We start from the raw sequence: 15,748 nt of genomic DNA, 5'->3' as shown, positions 1-15,748 counted from the left end.
ACAGGGGATGGGCTAACAACTGAGATGTAATATGTATAAATTAATAAAAATGTATTTAAAAAATCAATGAGACAGCTGTTTGGTTTTTTTTTTTAAATGATATTCTACTATACTTGCAGACTGGAGCCTAACATGATTGTCATCAGAGAGATTTTATCCAGCAACTGATAGAGGGAGATGCAAAGACCAAGAGCCATACATTAGGCAGTTAGGCAGAGCTCAGAGCATCCCACAGAAGAGGCAGAGGAAGGAGTTTAGTTCTGAGCACGCATATTAGGTGACTCCTAGCTCTCTGTAACTTGAGCTCCAGAGATCATATGCCCTCCACAGGTACCCACACCGACATACATATACTCATAGACACAGGGTGTTCTGAAAATTACCTTGCTCCCACAGTTTTGTTTAGCATGCCCATAGAAAACAAAATCCATAACCACATGCATGCTTAGTGCAGTGCCTAGGAAGGGTCTCCCATGTGGCTGCTTGGTAAGGATTTGTGGAATAGCTAGTGGATAAAATATTTCACAGTGAAATGTTTCAAGTTCTGTTTTGAAATCTCTGTTTTAAGATTGGGTACAAATAACTGCAATGGTTGACCTCATTATAGTTCTGTTCAGAATGGCTTTCATTTATTTGTCTTAGAATCTCATGATTTATAGGAAACATTTGGCAGAAACTCAAGCCAGGATTTTATTTATTGGCAGTTGGAGATGTATTTGGAGAAGCAAAAGCCTTCCACAGGAAGGTGGCTGTCATGGCCTCATTAACATACCAACGACGCTTGGTTAATAGGGACTTTCCTCCCCTCCGAAGGCAGACATAGATTTTACTTAAGAATTAAAAAAAAAAAATTTCTTCCAGTTAACAGGCAGCTGTTTTGTCCCGAGCTGTGATATTCTTGGATTTCTAACCTTTTCTCTTGTATGACTTCAAACTATAGTAAGCTATCTTATCCAAAACCCTTCTCTTAGATTGGCATGAGCCTGTTTGAAAGCCAAAGACCCTGTTCTTAATATAGCTGACCTATTACTTGATTACCCATTGAAAGTCTCTTTCTACAGAACAACACTACTTGGAAAGTCCAAGTGGACTCTTGAGTTGCTGAGCAAGTGGGCAAAGGGAATTTCAGTGACAATCGGGTCCTTCACTACCACAGAGCTCTAGAAACTAGCTGCATGGTTTTCTTTCCTCCTTGTCCTTCATTCTTTCCTTTGTTCTTATTTCCTTCCTTTCACTATAAAAACTTAACCTGGAAAATAACACTTAAAGCTTTTAAAAGCAAGGATTTTTCCCGATGTTTTTGTTTATTTCTTATAAACACTCAGCTCAAATTAAAGTCATCTTCCAGTCTGTGTCTTTCATAAGCATTACGTAAGTTCTAACAGCATCCATCTATAAGGGAGAGTAAGAACTCAATCCATTGGGTCCTTAGCAGCTGTAAAACAATGATTATATCGAATCATTCACCTGTATTTAATGACTGAACTTTCGGGGGTTTTATTATAATTTACTCAGATTACATCCTGGTTGTTATCTCCTCGTTTGTAGGAAAATATTTAAAATGGTATAAAGTCATTAGAGATGAAGAAATTACCTATAAAAAGCAAATTAGAAAGAATATGAACTTTAACAAATTCCTAGACTAGTACAGTTACTGAGATACAATGTAATTTTCTTCTGTAATAACATACATGCCTTAACTTAAATCACTTATTGATAAGAGATCCAGTGTTTAAGAGTAAGTTTTGTTTCACGACAGTAAGTTGTATAAACTGAGTGTGCTGATACATGTCTATAATCTCAACATATGAGAGGTACAGATGGAGTACTGACAGTTTGAAACTATCCTGAAGTATAAAGTGAGACTCCATCTGAAAACAAACTAGAACTGAAATATATATCTGTGACTCCAATGTGATGAATATTAAATGAAAGATTATTTTCTAACAAAATAAACAAATAGTTTACAATAATCCAATACTTTAAGTTTAATCAGATTATTCTTTCTAAAATCATCATAAATTATGCTAAAGTGGGGCCAAATATTGCACGAAATGTGAACCTTTATAGCTAGCTATAGCAAATCCTCTAAATTTTGAATAAAAACTTTGAGGACTATTAAGACTTTGAAAACAATGTATAGAAAGATCAGAGTTCAGTCTGAGTTAATCTACCAATTTCTATCTCAGGTGTTAACTGCTACATAAACAAGGATGCTAAATGATTTTAGAAAACAAGAATTACATTCCAATGCTCCCACACACTGGTTGCTATATAATCTTGTAAAGCACACATAACTTCTCCAGGGTTATGTTTTACTAATGCATGTTAGTTTAAGGGAATGGTATAGCCTATTGTAATCCTGTCACATTGTATTAAGTGCCAAATAATATTGTCATGATTGGAAAGGTGTAAAGGCCTGAAATTCTAAAATTAAAAACCAAAATGAATCACACCGCCAATGTTGTAATTCAAGGTCTCTGTGATAATTTTTTAAATGATTTTTGGACAGTAAAGAAAAACATGAAAAATTCCATGCTTACAATTATTACAATTAGATAGTTATAAATAAATGAAATTTCCTAGATAGCTCTATAATAAAAAATATCATTAATTACCAAATCCTAGAGTATTTATTTTTTGATTCTATAAACTTCAACAACCTGCCTAACAAAAATGAAGCTTACACTTATACATAAAATGTGTCAAGTCACTTATATACAAGAACACTTTTATAAATATGAAATGTGTAACTAGGTAATCTGAATAAAGCACTCACCTAACTTAGATGCATAGAGGATGGTATCTTGCCCACAAGACATAAAAGGAACCTATATGTTCAGAAATTACTTGTATATAATAAAAGAGACTTTGGCTTTAATATAGTTTCAAAGAATAAGACAATAGAAAAAGTATATTTTCAAGTGTTTAACATGTTTTACCCTTCATGAGAATAGAATTCTGTTGTGTGGTAGACACAGTTGTCATTTCTTTAAAAGTAGTTTAGAACACTGATTCATATTTTAAGTGTGAACCAGGCATTGATCCCTTCCTTATTACTCCATAGAAACATTGTTTTACCTCTCATTAGTTCCCTGAAACAACTTATTCTTTCTATGCAGGCATGGTGTCACAGTTTCTGGACCCCAAGGAAGTACTGTTTTTCTATCCTGGGTCTTACCATGCACACTGCTTTCTTTTCTGGTAATGGTACCTCTCTGCCTGAAGTTGTCTCTGCTCTTTCTGTCACACACCCCTGAAGGATGAAAAAAAAATTTATCCGAAAATTTTACTTTACTAAACATTATCTACAACAATAGCCTTAAATCAGAAACAATAATAATGGAATGAAAACTAACAGCAGGTTATTCTTAACAGTTTTTGCACATTTGTTCTTTTTGTTATTGGTAACGATGGTGGTGAGGCAGGACATCTCCACATAGTATAGTGTGGACCTGAAATTGAGACCTTCTACCCCAGCTCCTGTGCATTTAAATGACTGATGTGTGTCACTACATGCAGCATATGTGTTTTTAGATCTGTGTAATTGTCCTTTTAACACTGAATTTCCCAAGATATTGCCTTGCCCAAATCATATTTCATGAGTCTAGCCATCACTGACCAGTCCAGATCTTTTGGTTCAGTGTGATATGCAGTCAACTCTCTCTTCTTTTTTAAAATTAATTTATCTATTTATTCTTTATTTCTCAACTATAGCTCCCTATTCTCCATATCCCCCCTCCCCTACCCCTTAGAAAAGGAGAACCCTTCTCCCCAACTACCCATACCAGCACATCTAGTCTTATCAAGGCATCTGTAGTTGGGAGAATGGGGAAATCAATTGCATAATATTATCCTGCAATTCTACACACACGCCATGGCATGTTCACATGACTCTGTCCTATAGGAACATATACAATAAAGTTAGTAAATAATAATAATAATAATAATAATAATAATAATAATAATAATAATAATAATGTATATTTTAAAATTACAAACATTGGACTGGGAATAGGTATGTTTTTAATTTTAGTATTGATGGTGAATTTTATGATATGTCAAACCCCATAACTGTGACAATTTCATACAAAAAAATTGTACCTAAAATGTCAAGAGCTTTCATGCTAAAAAATAATGTGGCTTAGGTAGATTCAATTACTCATATTTGTCATTTGCTGCTGTAAATCTCCATCTTTTCTGCCTAGACTGTCCTTTTTATATTTTCTCAAATGTCTAACTCTTACTTATCTTTTAAGACCTATAGAAAATGTCACTATTCTGTGAATCCCCCAACATGAATCATAACTCCATTGCCATTTCATCTTTTCTCTCTGGAACACTATTTTGTACTTAATACACTCTTTCTTCCTATGGTAAACTTTTCCCACATGACTAGAATATCGTTTACATTTGCTAAGATGTGAATATTAACATCTTCCTATCACACTTATTTACAATAATATTGTTTTGTGTCTATACTTAATTTTATACTTCAAAGGGCTTATTATATGATTTCTAGTTAACACTAAATTATTGCCTTGGTCTCCATGTTAAAGTCATAATGTAGATTGTTCTCCTGGATTTTTTTGTTTTGTTTTTGTTTTGTTATTCTGTTGTTGTTTTGGGTTTTTTGGCTTTTTGGGAGAGTGTTTGTTTGTGGGGATCATCAACAAAAATTTTCCCCACTTGAATTTTTCTGGGCACAAGTTTGGCTTATACTTCCAGAAGATACTTGCTAAGTTTCTCTGAAAGTCATGAAGACTTATGTCTTATCTTTAGAGTTCCCCTGATGGGTAACACCTGCATCACTACTTCCTGACCCTAGCTCATTGCAGGGTCATGAATACTCCCAGGGGTATGACACATATTTGCTGAAAGTAGTGTTCTTAAGAGAAGGGAGAAGGGAGCTCTCATTGTGCATTCAGGATACAGATAGATGGCAGCCTAGAGACCAACAGTAAAGCCAACATGAACTCTGGTACCCTCTTTCTCCATCCAACCTCCATGACCTCACTGAGAAAGAACCATCCTCTCTTTGCACTCTCAAATCACCTTAGTAACAGCAATCAACCACTGACTTACATATGGTTTCAAGATAAAATTGTTTCTTTTTATCCTTCTTGTTATGCTCAAAAGACTATTTTTGAAATTTTGGGGTATTTTATTTCATTTTCTAAAGAGAAAACAAATTGTAAAAGTCCCATGATTGCTTTCATGGGTACACCCTGGGACCACTGAAGGATGAACTTGCTTCACACTGATTTGTATGAACCTGAAGATAAATTTCCATCATCAGCTCTCAAAGATGAATAGAGGATTATTTGCTCCCCTTAATGTACACAATGTAGAAAACTGAGTGCTTACAATTCTCAGATATCATGATGGTTGGTCACAAGCCAACATTAAAAAAACAACAATTTTGTTTCCATTTTATAAAGCCAAGGCCCTTACAGAGCATGTGCTATACAGAACACACATCACAACCTAGTCAGAGTTGGCTCCTCTTGCAACGAAGCTAGCCTCTCCACTCGGATACAGACAACACCAATCAGTTCCCATCACTGGCACCTCAGAAGACAATGTGTCATAGTGGGACCTTCCATCACTTCCAGAGAATGAATAGGAATGGAAAAATACTGGTACATTTCAGCATTCCCCTCACAAGCCTATTTAGCACAACGGTGATCAAACAACAAAACAGTGCACTGAAACATGGCCATTCAGACAACATACATGCACTGAGTATGCACTGTATGGGGCTGACCAGGTGGCTCCCCAGGTAGGGCCTCCTGCAGGCTAGCCAGGCAGCCTTGGTTGAATGCCTAGATTCCACAGAGTGGAAAAGAGAGAGTTTGGTCCCAGAAATATTTCCTCTGTTTCCACATACACACACTAAATAAATAAATAATGCCACATATATTTTAATTTCATACTATCTAACTGGCATTAGAGTCAAAGTTCAAAAATACAAAGTTTGTACCCTCACAGGTCTTATATTTTCTATCTGTGAATATACAGTCTCTCAGTGCACACCCTCTCTCAAATACACCACTTTTTTTTTTACTCCATGATTCCATGCTAAAATAAACAACTTTTTTCCCCTACTCACCATAACCCAAAACCTTTGAAAAGTAGTTTTACGATCCCCAAAAGCTACTTGTAAAACACTGCCTCTTATGCCCAACCACATCACTGAAAGCATATAAAGAGCCTCCCGCAGCCTCTGTAGGTATGTTGAGTCATTGGGTACAATTTCATAGAAAGGACAGATGGAGAAACAACAATATTGTGCTAGGTATGATTGAAATTAGACTGAGATTGTAAAACGTGATTAGATTTGCAAAATTTAAGCACATTTGAGCAGCTGCCTGATTGTCTATTCTCCATACGGAAAATACCTTAGTTTTTCATTTTTTTTTAAACTAAAGAATCTCATTCATAGAGATAACACTTAAGACCATCAGAGTGTTATACCTCCAGCTCCCAATCATGACAACTCTGTCTCATATGTCTTGATGAGGTGAAATGTATTGGCATTCATTTAAACATGCCAGGTATGGGGCAATACTTCACCATCTCATAAAACAATTCAATCTTTTTTTGTCTTTCCTTTAAACCAGAAATCCAGAATAGCAATCTAGACACCAACAGCCCAGTAAATAAAATTGACTTCATTTCACAAGTTAAGCATAGTAAAAATTTTAAAGGAATAAAATAGTGCAATTGTTATACTACTGACAAAATATATGTAAGTCATCTAAACTTGTAAATTACTTATTTGGCCTTTAAACCTAAAAATATTTTAGAGATGTATTTATATTATTATGTATACAGTACTCTGCCTACATGCACACCTGCAGAAGAGGCCATCAGATCTCATTATAGATGGTTGTGAGCCACTATGTGGTTGCTGGGAATTGAACTCAGGACCTCTGGAAGAGCAGACAGTGCTCTTAACCTCTGAGCCATCTCTCCAGCCCCAAAAGTATATCCAGGGGGAGGAAATCCCCCTCAGGAACAGTCATAGGGGAGGGGAATAGGGGAAAATGGGAGGGAGGGAAGAATGGGAGGATACAAGGGATAGGATAACCATTGAGATGTAACAAGAATAAATTAATAAAAAATAAAAATTAAAAAAACAAAAAGAAGAGAGAAAAGAGGAACTTACACAGTTAGAATTTTTCTTTTGTAAACAATGATATAGAAATGTTAAGAATTGGTGATTACTATCTATATTTCAATGATAAAGTATGTTTGATGAAAAAGGGAAAGGTAATATATAAATTCATAATCAGGTTGATGAATAAATTTTTCTTTGTCAACAATTATACAGACCTAATTTCAGTGTAGATGACGAAAGTGTTTTATCAGACTCATCGTTAGAATTTAATAAATGGCATAACCAATGTTCTTTTCAATTCCTGAGGCTGCAGGTTTTTTGATAAATAATATTTCTTTTACCTGTCTGGAATGGAGTGTGCTTAAGTCCCCAGCTTTTAAATATTAGTCCCAATAATGGAATGCTTAGAATCTTTTATTCTTTCTCTTTTATCTTTGTGCCATAAGCAAATAATGTTGATTTTTTAAAAAAAATATAGCTCCTTCCAAGTCAATTGTTAAAAATGAAATTTTGGGGGTCTAGAGAGATATCTCAGTGGTTAAATGGCTGTATGCCAGTTTTCTAGAAGACCCAACTTCAGTTGCCAGTGCCTACTCATGCAGATCACAATCACCTTTAACTCCAACTCTAGAGATCTGACACTCTGGGCCTCTTCAGGTACCACACTCATATGCACACACACACGCACACAAACACACACACACACACACATACACACAACTATACATAACTTCAAAAACTAATAAAATTTTTTAAAAAACTGAAGTTGAAACCTACAAATAGTTTACCTTTTTACTCATATACTAATCCAGGCATAACTGTACAAAAATCTATAGTATATCAGCATTCTTATTATCCAGAATACATTTCTTTCTTTTATATGAAAGGCTGGCCTTTTAGGAGATCTCAGAAATGGATATTGGGAGCCCTCTAGCCATATGTATTCTGCAAGTACATGGTCAAGTGGTCTTCTACCTTAGTTGGATGTCTACAGTGTCTACGGCTTTGAAGAGTTCCAAACTCTTCATTCTTAGGTAAACTTAAGTCAGAACAAACCTGTTACCACTTTTGTCTCAACACTGAGTTGAACTGTGTCTCCTTCTACATTGTACTCTAAGCTAGCGTGCCCCTCAGGGCCTGTCAGAAACAGTCTTTCATTTTACAGCCCCTTGAAGATCTGATGATTGCAAATATGTGTCTCTAATACTTATGTTCTCTTAGATGAAATATTTTCTGTTGCTTTCATGAGGTCTTCATACAACTCAGTTTCAAGATATATCACTGTTTTAGACACTGACTGCTAAATATGCTACAAATGACAATCTTCCTTTAAAGCAAGCTACATATAACAGGGCAAAACATTTTAGCTGTAGTACTTTATGCCCAGTGGGAAACAGAGTGACTTAATATGCTGAGCCTATGATGAATTTAACAAGACTTAGCAAATAAGAATAAAGTGTCATGTTGTCATCTCCTCCCACTTAGGGTTAATCCCCACTCACTCCAGAGTCAACTGAGAATTATTTTTTAATCTGTCTTTTGGGTGGAAGACTTCCAAGTTAAGTGAAAACACAACCTTCAGGCAAGCTGACTTATTTCTCAAATAACATTGAATTCTGTGATGACAGACATGTAGTTTGGGTATAGGATTAGCCATTGTGGAATATTTTGTGTTAAAATTTTTGTACATTTTGTAAACATATATATTCATGAATAGCTGGGAGTTATATTAATATCCAAAATATATGTGACTTCTGTATTCTAACAGATATTGTCAACATGCGGTTATAAAGCTACACACACATGCATACACATACAAACACAAATACACATATACACGAGCACGTATTCACACACACACACACACACACACACACACACACACACACACACGACTACATTCCAGGAACACTAATCCAAAATTTCATGATGTAAAGTATAAGGGAATTATATAATATCTAGGCTTAAAAATCAATTTAAGGAACTTTGGAAATGGCTCAGTAGTTAAGAAAAATTACTACTCTTCCAGAGGACCTGAGTTCTAGTCCAAGCACCCATATGGCAGTTCATAACCATCTGTACTGGTACTTCCAGTAGCTTCAACACTTGTTTTTGGTCTCAAGTATATGAGAGATGTGTGTGTGTGTGTGTGTGTGTGTGTGTGTGTGTGTGTGTGTGTGTGTATGTGTGTGTGTGTGTGTGTATAGCCTGTCACAAACAAATATTCATAAAATATTCAAAAAATAATTCAATGTGAGAAGAAGGTTGGGGATCCTTTTTGAACTTACGCTTTGAGTAAAACATGTTAAATCATAATGGCTTATTAAAAAAGTTCTCATGACTTGTTGATTCACTTTAAAATAACTATTATCTAGTATCTCTGTGTATTTTTCAGAGTCAGATTTCCATAGATTTTGTCTGTTTATAACATTAATTTTTTGGCTGCATGAATTTAGGAAAGGGGGACCTGAAAATGAGGTGGGCTAAAGTCTCACGCAGTAGCCAACTTTATTCAGAACAGCAATTTATACTCTGAGGGCTGAGAGGAAGAATCACATGGGTGAGGTGTTTGACCACAAGCAGAAGCGACATGTGGCCAAATCACGTCCTCCTACAGAGGCACATGAATCACAACATCAGAAGTAAACTCATCCCTGCCCACTGCATCCAGGGGGATCATAGGAACACATCCCATGAACAACTCTGTGTGTTGAAGAATCTGAGGCCATGATACTCCTGTCTTGGTCTTGGACCCTTCTTACAACACTCAGAATTCTCACAGGACTCCATTCCTGTACTGCATCCCTACACCTGTCTATTCCATGCCGCCTGTTTCCATTTTGGATTTACAGTATCCGGTACCCGTGGCTTAATATTTATACCTATTGTGTTTCATAAATAATTTTAACACCCGTTCTGGAATTTAAAGATTTTAGAAAATATGAGTTTCAGCTAATGCATTTTCTTTGTCCTCTTATATTTAACTTAACTACCCAAGGTTGGGCATGGTGTCACCTAGCCATAATTGCCCTCCCCATTTGGGAGGTAGAAGCAGGCGGATCATTTCAATTTCAGGGCAAGAAGCGTTTCCACAGCAAGCTCCAGTCTTATCAGTGCCACACAGAGTGACCCTGTCTAAGGTAAACTCAGTTTTATTCTAATCACTAATGGATCATTGACATGGATAAGATAAAGAGTAGGTGACTGATGCTAATTATCCAGTGTCTTATCAATGATTAACACACCAACACTAATCAGCATTTCATTCATATATTTACATTAATCAGTTATAACTAAAACTAACAATGTTTTTGTCTTATCAACCAATAGGATGTCTTACATTAAACAGACTTTCATAACTTGTTGAAAAAAAAGTTTCTCTGCTTTCTATAAACATGGAATGGCTGCCATATTAGTCACCTACCATTCCCTTATATGCTGAATAAATATTTATTGATCAGACTTAGATATTACCTTTCTACTGAGTACAGAAAATACAGCATTAAACATTTTCTTTCCAAATATATAGTTAGAGCTTGCCACATAGTAGTTGTTTAGTGAATATCTGCTCAAGGAATGAACCTTTCTCCCTACACTCACACTTTTCACTGAAGGAAATGAGTGGTTATATCATCAACTGAACTAAGAAAACATAGGAAGAAAGAAAGAAGGAAAGAAAGAAGGAAAGAAAGAAAGAAAGAAGAAAGATGGCCTGGGGGATATGGAATTCCATTTTGAGTATCTTAAATTTTAGATACTTTCTAAGTTAAAAAGTAGAGAGGCCTATAAAAATTCAAATTATTTAATCCTACTCTTTAAGATGTGACTGGATTGGTCAAAATAAGTCCTTGAGGCCATCAGCATTTAGAAAATTGTTTTTAATTGTGGAATTTTAAAATAAATAATACACATTGAAATAACCAATAAATATAGTGAGAATTTTGGTTTCTTTAAAAACACAGAAATGTTATATGAATATGTTTTTTAATCCCAGGTATGGGATATGGGCCTGCTTCAGATTATCCACAGTAGCTGACTTTGTTTTCCCTTGTGCTCTGGCAGGGGCATAATTTTGCCAGATGCAGATAGTCTTTGCACATGTATGACATTTGGAATTCTGAGGAATCTTGAGAGGGTATATAAATGCAAGAACCCTGAAAGGCCTGGCACATATATAAAAAATGCTGGTTGATAGAACAATTCAATAACTTAATTATGATGCAAAATAAATCTCAAGTATTTTAATATTTTATTTGAAAATTATCACATGATTTTTATGAAATATATGAGTTGTTCATGAAAATTATATGAAAGGAAAGAAAATGAAGTAACCATTTGATTTATATTCACATACATGAATGTTTATAAATCTGTACCTATATGTGTGTATAAAATAGACAATGGAATTTTACTGAGATATGAACAAGAACGAAACTATGTCGTTCATATAAAATGAGTGCAGCTGGATAGTGTCATGTTGAGAGTTAAGTCAGACTCCGAAGAACAGAGATTACATGTTTTCTTTCATTTGAGGATTCTAAATTCTCTGCTGAGACGTAAACTATGTAGGCATATAATACAAGAAAGTAGAAGGTAAACTGTCTAGGGAAATTAAGAAGACCAACAGAACTAGGAAAGGAAATTAAGGGGAGCATAGTGTAATGGGGTCAAAGTACAATACATACTTATATAAAAATATTCTTAAGAACTACAGTATCATGTACAATAGATATAATCTAATTTTCAAAATCAGAAAACAAGATATAGCATCAAAGTTCCCCTCTAAATAATTTTTTATGACAGTAAATCATTACATCCTTGTCTCACCAGACAAATTTCTTAATGCAGTGGGTGGTAGTTAATACAGAGACTTTACAGTTTGTGAAATGGAGAACAGGTGACTATGGTTGGCCCTGACTGGGATATGACTCACCAAAGACTCGGGGAACACTGAAGAGGAAGCAGTGTAAAGAACCTAAGAGCCAGCGGTTGGAGAGGACTGCTGAGAAGGCATGTCTTCTGCACACTACAGGACTCGTTCACTCACGAAACCACTGCAGCTGTGGTTGCCTGCTTAAGGCCTACACAAGATTAACTCAGTCGATATGAGTGGAGTAGGGCTCACCAGGCCCCATCTCTAACTGAGGACCTTTGGCAGGTGATAGCAACTGAGGAAGGAAAAGTCCGTTTTCTTCAGTGATGGTTCATAGTCGATTGCTCGTGGTCCAGCAGATAGATAGTTATTACACCCAGCCGCACATGTGCACTACTGACAGGACTCAAGAGGAAAGAAGAAGGAGGAAATGAAGAGTGGGAAAAAATAATCAAGCTGGGAACAAGTCCTCCAGGAGGACTTGGAGTGGAAGTTGATTAGGGGTTGGTTATGATCGTAACAGACTGCGGTCATGTAACAAAATACGTAAAACTGTTCATTTTAAAAAGTGTTGCTCCCTGAAAAATGAGCAGAGGATACAAACAAGTAACAAAATTAGAATGCCAGATGTCAAGCCGGTGGGGGCGGGGGAAAGGACACTCTCCCCAATAGTCAGGAAATTGACAGTTCGATCCAATAACATGCCTAAAAGTATTGAAACTGAAAGGAGACTCCCAAAAGTAATAGCATCAAGTGTTGGCCACACAGGGAGAGGTGAGAAGCCATGGAGGCAGCTGATGGCTCTTCAGCGTGTCCAACCCCTTCAGAGACCTTGCTGCAGCATCGTGTTTGCCACAAGCTTCCATAGAAACTGGTTATGAGTTGGAAGACGGCTGCTGCAGGCTGGGTAGCCAGGTTATTTGTTAATTGACATTAATTCCAAAGAAACAGGCACCTTGACTGTTCCCTCAAGAGCATTAGAACTAAAACTGTCGGTAAGGTAAATCAAGCATTTAATGTGTTTTCCTTATACTATATGTGATCTTTATAGAAGGGCATATGCACAGCATTTTCAGGTTTTTAAAGTGTGCCCTGATATGTCCTCTGATTCTTGACTTCAAGGACACTAGTTATCTAAAATAATTCCCTACAATTATGTTGCTCATCAGATATTAAGAAACTGCTGAACAACTACCAGAAAGCATTTTTAACTAGCCATATGTTCTTTGGTTGCTTCCTTTTGTTGATATGGGTTTGATTTTTGTTCACACGGCGTCTCTCTCTATAGCCCAGGGCTAGTGGCCTCACACACTTCTGATGCTCAGGCATGGGAGTGCTGAGATTACAGGTCACTGCCACCACCACGAGCTAGCATCTAAAATCGTAAAGCAACAACCCTTACCAAAAGAAACACATTACATGGTTTGTAACCGTAAAAATCTCACACAGAGGTTTTCTGTGCCTTTTATTAAAGGTTTTTCGGTGTCTTGCTTTGCTAACAAAAAGGACTTTCTGGTTTAAAATAAGCACCTATGTAACATTTAATTTTTCTAATATCAAATTATCTCATCTGTAAAAGAAATGCCGTTCAGTAAATAATATCCTTTCGTCTGTAATACTTTAGGATTTATATTAGAGAACTATTTCTTTTTCTTTAGAAATCTTACAAAATAAGCCAGCTTTTCCTTGTTTCTTTAGGTAGAGGTGAAGGAGATTTAGCAGCCTGAGTCAGGCCTTACGCTTAATTATCAGGACCAAATGTGCCCACTTTCAATCTGTCTTAGACACCTTCAGACAGCTGAAAGAAATTTAACTCAAATCTCACAGAACCATCTCAAACAGCTACAGCTTCCCGGGTAAAGAGTCAGCTGCAGTTTGAGAACAACTCAATCCTTGTTTGTAACAAATATTCTAAGAGATCTCAATTAGGCATGAAGAACTGAGCATAGCTCTATAGGAGTGAGAAAATGACTTAGTTTCTGTACCTGAGGACACAGGGTTTCCAGGTGATTGGCTGCAATTCTGACGATTTTAATCCCATCTTCATTTGTTGACATGGAACAAGCAAGGTTTGCCACCTTAAATAAAAGTCACAACAATGAAAATTAGTTCAGATCACTGAGGCAATATAGAAACATTTGCTATTGTGGACAAGGAAAAACAGGGACACACTTACCAAAAATGCAATGTCAAGAAACATTTTTATCAATATCACTGATACCTACCTCATAAGACTACTCACAGAAACTATTAAATAACAAAAGAGACCCTCACGGAATCAACATAAAAAGAAAATGCTGGTGAGTGAATCAGTAAGCCTAAGATAGTCTCTTGGTATCAACATCTAACCCATAATAAGACATTCTTATGGGACTGGGTAAAGTTTATCTATGGATCGCATGCTAATAGGTTCTTGGAATCTCCTTTGATTGTGGTTTATTTTAAGGTTGTAATTGTTTTATTATTTCCCCAGGGTCTATTATGCACACTTAAGTTGCATTAGGCAAAGCTGTATCTTATTCATGTTTTATTCAACATCAACTATGCTGGGTTCCCCCCAAGCTGGACAAACACAAGATAATTAAATAGTATTTCCTGTTCTTGCTTTTCTACTGTAACTTAATGAACACTATCTGACATTCTGACAGCCAACTTAATTCAGACACTAGTGACACCTAAATCTATTTTATACCACTGCTTTTGAAATGTATACTCTCTTCCACTGAAATGGGTGTTCTTTTAAATAATTATCATAATCACCATTACCTAAGCCTGGTATTTACGAATTCTTTGTCTCATGATATATCTTTGAGAAAGGGTGTACAATTAGTTTCTCTTGCTTTGAACCCCAGCGTATCTAAAATTCTTATTGCTAGCACCATGGGAGCTTGTAAAGAAAACCAGTATTTTTTTTTTCTTTTCTAAAATTTTAGTGGTGGGAGTGGGTTGGCACATGCACCAAGGAGAACAGATGTACTTGTGGAAGTCAGAGGACAACTAACTTGTGAAAATCAGTTTTTGCCTTCCTCCATGGGGGTGTGGGGACAGATCTCCAATCTTCAGGTTTGTTGGTAGATGCCTTTACTCTCTAAGCCACCTCACAAGCCCATGTTGTATTTTTCTGATCTACAAAAAATACTTCATTGTCTCTATCAATGCTTCCCCCGTCCCCCCCCAAAAAAAACAAAAACAAAAACAAAAAGTTTATTACAGATTTTCCATTTGTCCACTGGAAATATACACTTCTTCTTGCTAAAGTCCAAACTAAATTACCTTTCAAGGGTTATAGAAATAGCAAATAAACAATCTTTGGGTTACTATTTTAAGACTATGAACAGAAATTTGAATGGATATAAGTCCGTGCCTTTCTGGCATTTTAATATGTGAATGATGAAACAATTTCTGCTTTGCTCTTATTTATGACAAAATAACATACATACATTATTTAGCCATGAGGCGTCATTGTTCAGCTTATTAACGTACATGAAAATGGCTTCCTTGAAAAGGCCTTTTGTTGGCTTGAAGGTCACAATACCTCAACTTTTATATCTGACACATAATTAGTACATTTGTGAATTATTTGAAAAGGGCAATGGTTTCTGCTCCCCTACCCCACCTCACTCACTGATAGTGAAACTTTTCCAAATTTGAGCACTCATTACAGTTTAAAAATATGTACATTTTGTAGAATTTTCTAGTTAAGTTAGAAGAACACTAATTACTCTGAAGCTTCAGTTTACAGAGAATTGATC

The 15,748-nt window shown here is 36.0% G+C and overlaps 1 protein-coding gene across 6 annotated transcripts in view; it reads right to left on the bottom strand.

The window, feature by feature from the left end:
- CTNNA3 (catenin alpha 3) overlaps positions 1-15,748 on the bottom strand; it is a 1,390,227-nt gene that overhangs the window by 479,143 nt on the left and 895,336 nt on the right. For all 6 annotated transcript variants that reach the window (XM_084751942.1, XM_084751940.1, XM_084751941.1 and 3 more), the window contains one exon: positions 13,982-14,074. In XM_084751942.1, the coding sequence (XP_084608068.1) occupies positions 13,982-14,074 (93 nt within the window). The remainder of the gene's footprint in view (positions 1-13,981; positions 14,075-15,748) is intronic.

Source organism: Acomys minous (assembly GCF_964271855.1).
Source record: "Acomys minous genome assembly, chromosome: 13".
In the NCBI taxonomy this organism is placed as follows: domain Eukaryota; kingdom Metazoa; phylum Chordata; class Mammalia; order Rodentia; family Muridae; genus Acomys; species Acomys minous.
This window is presented reverse-complemented; position numbering and strand designations above follow the sequence as displayed.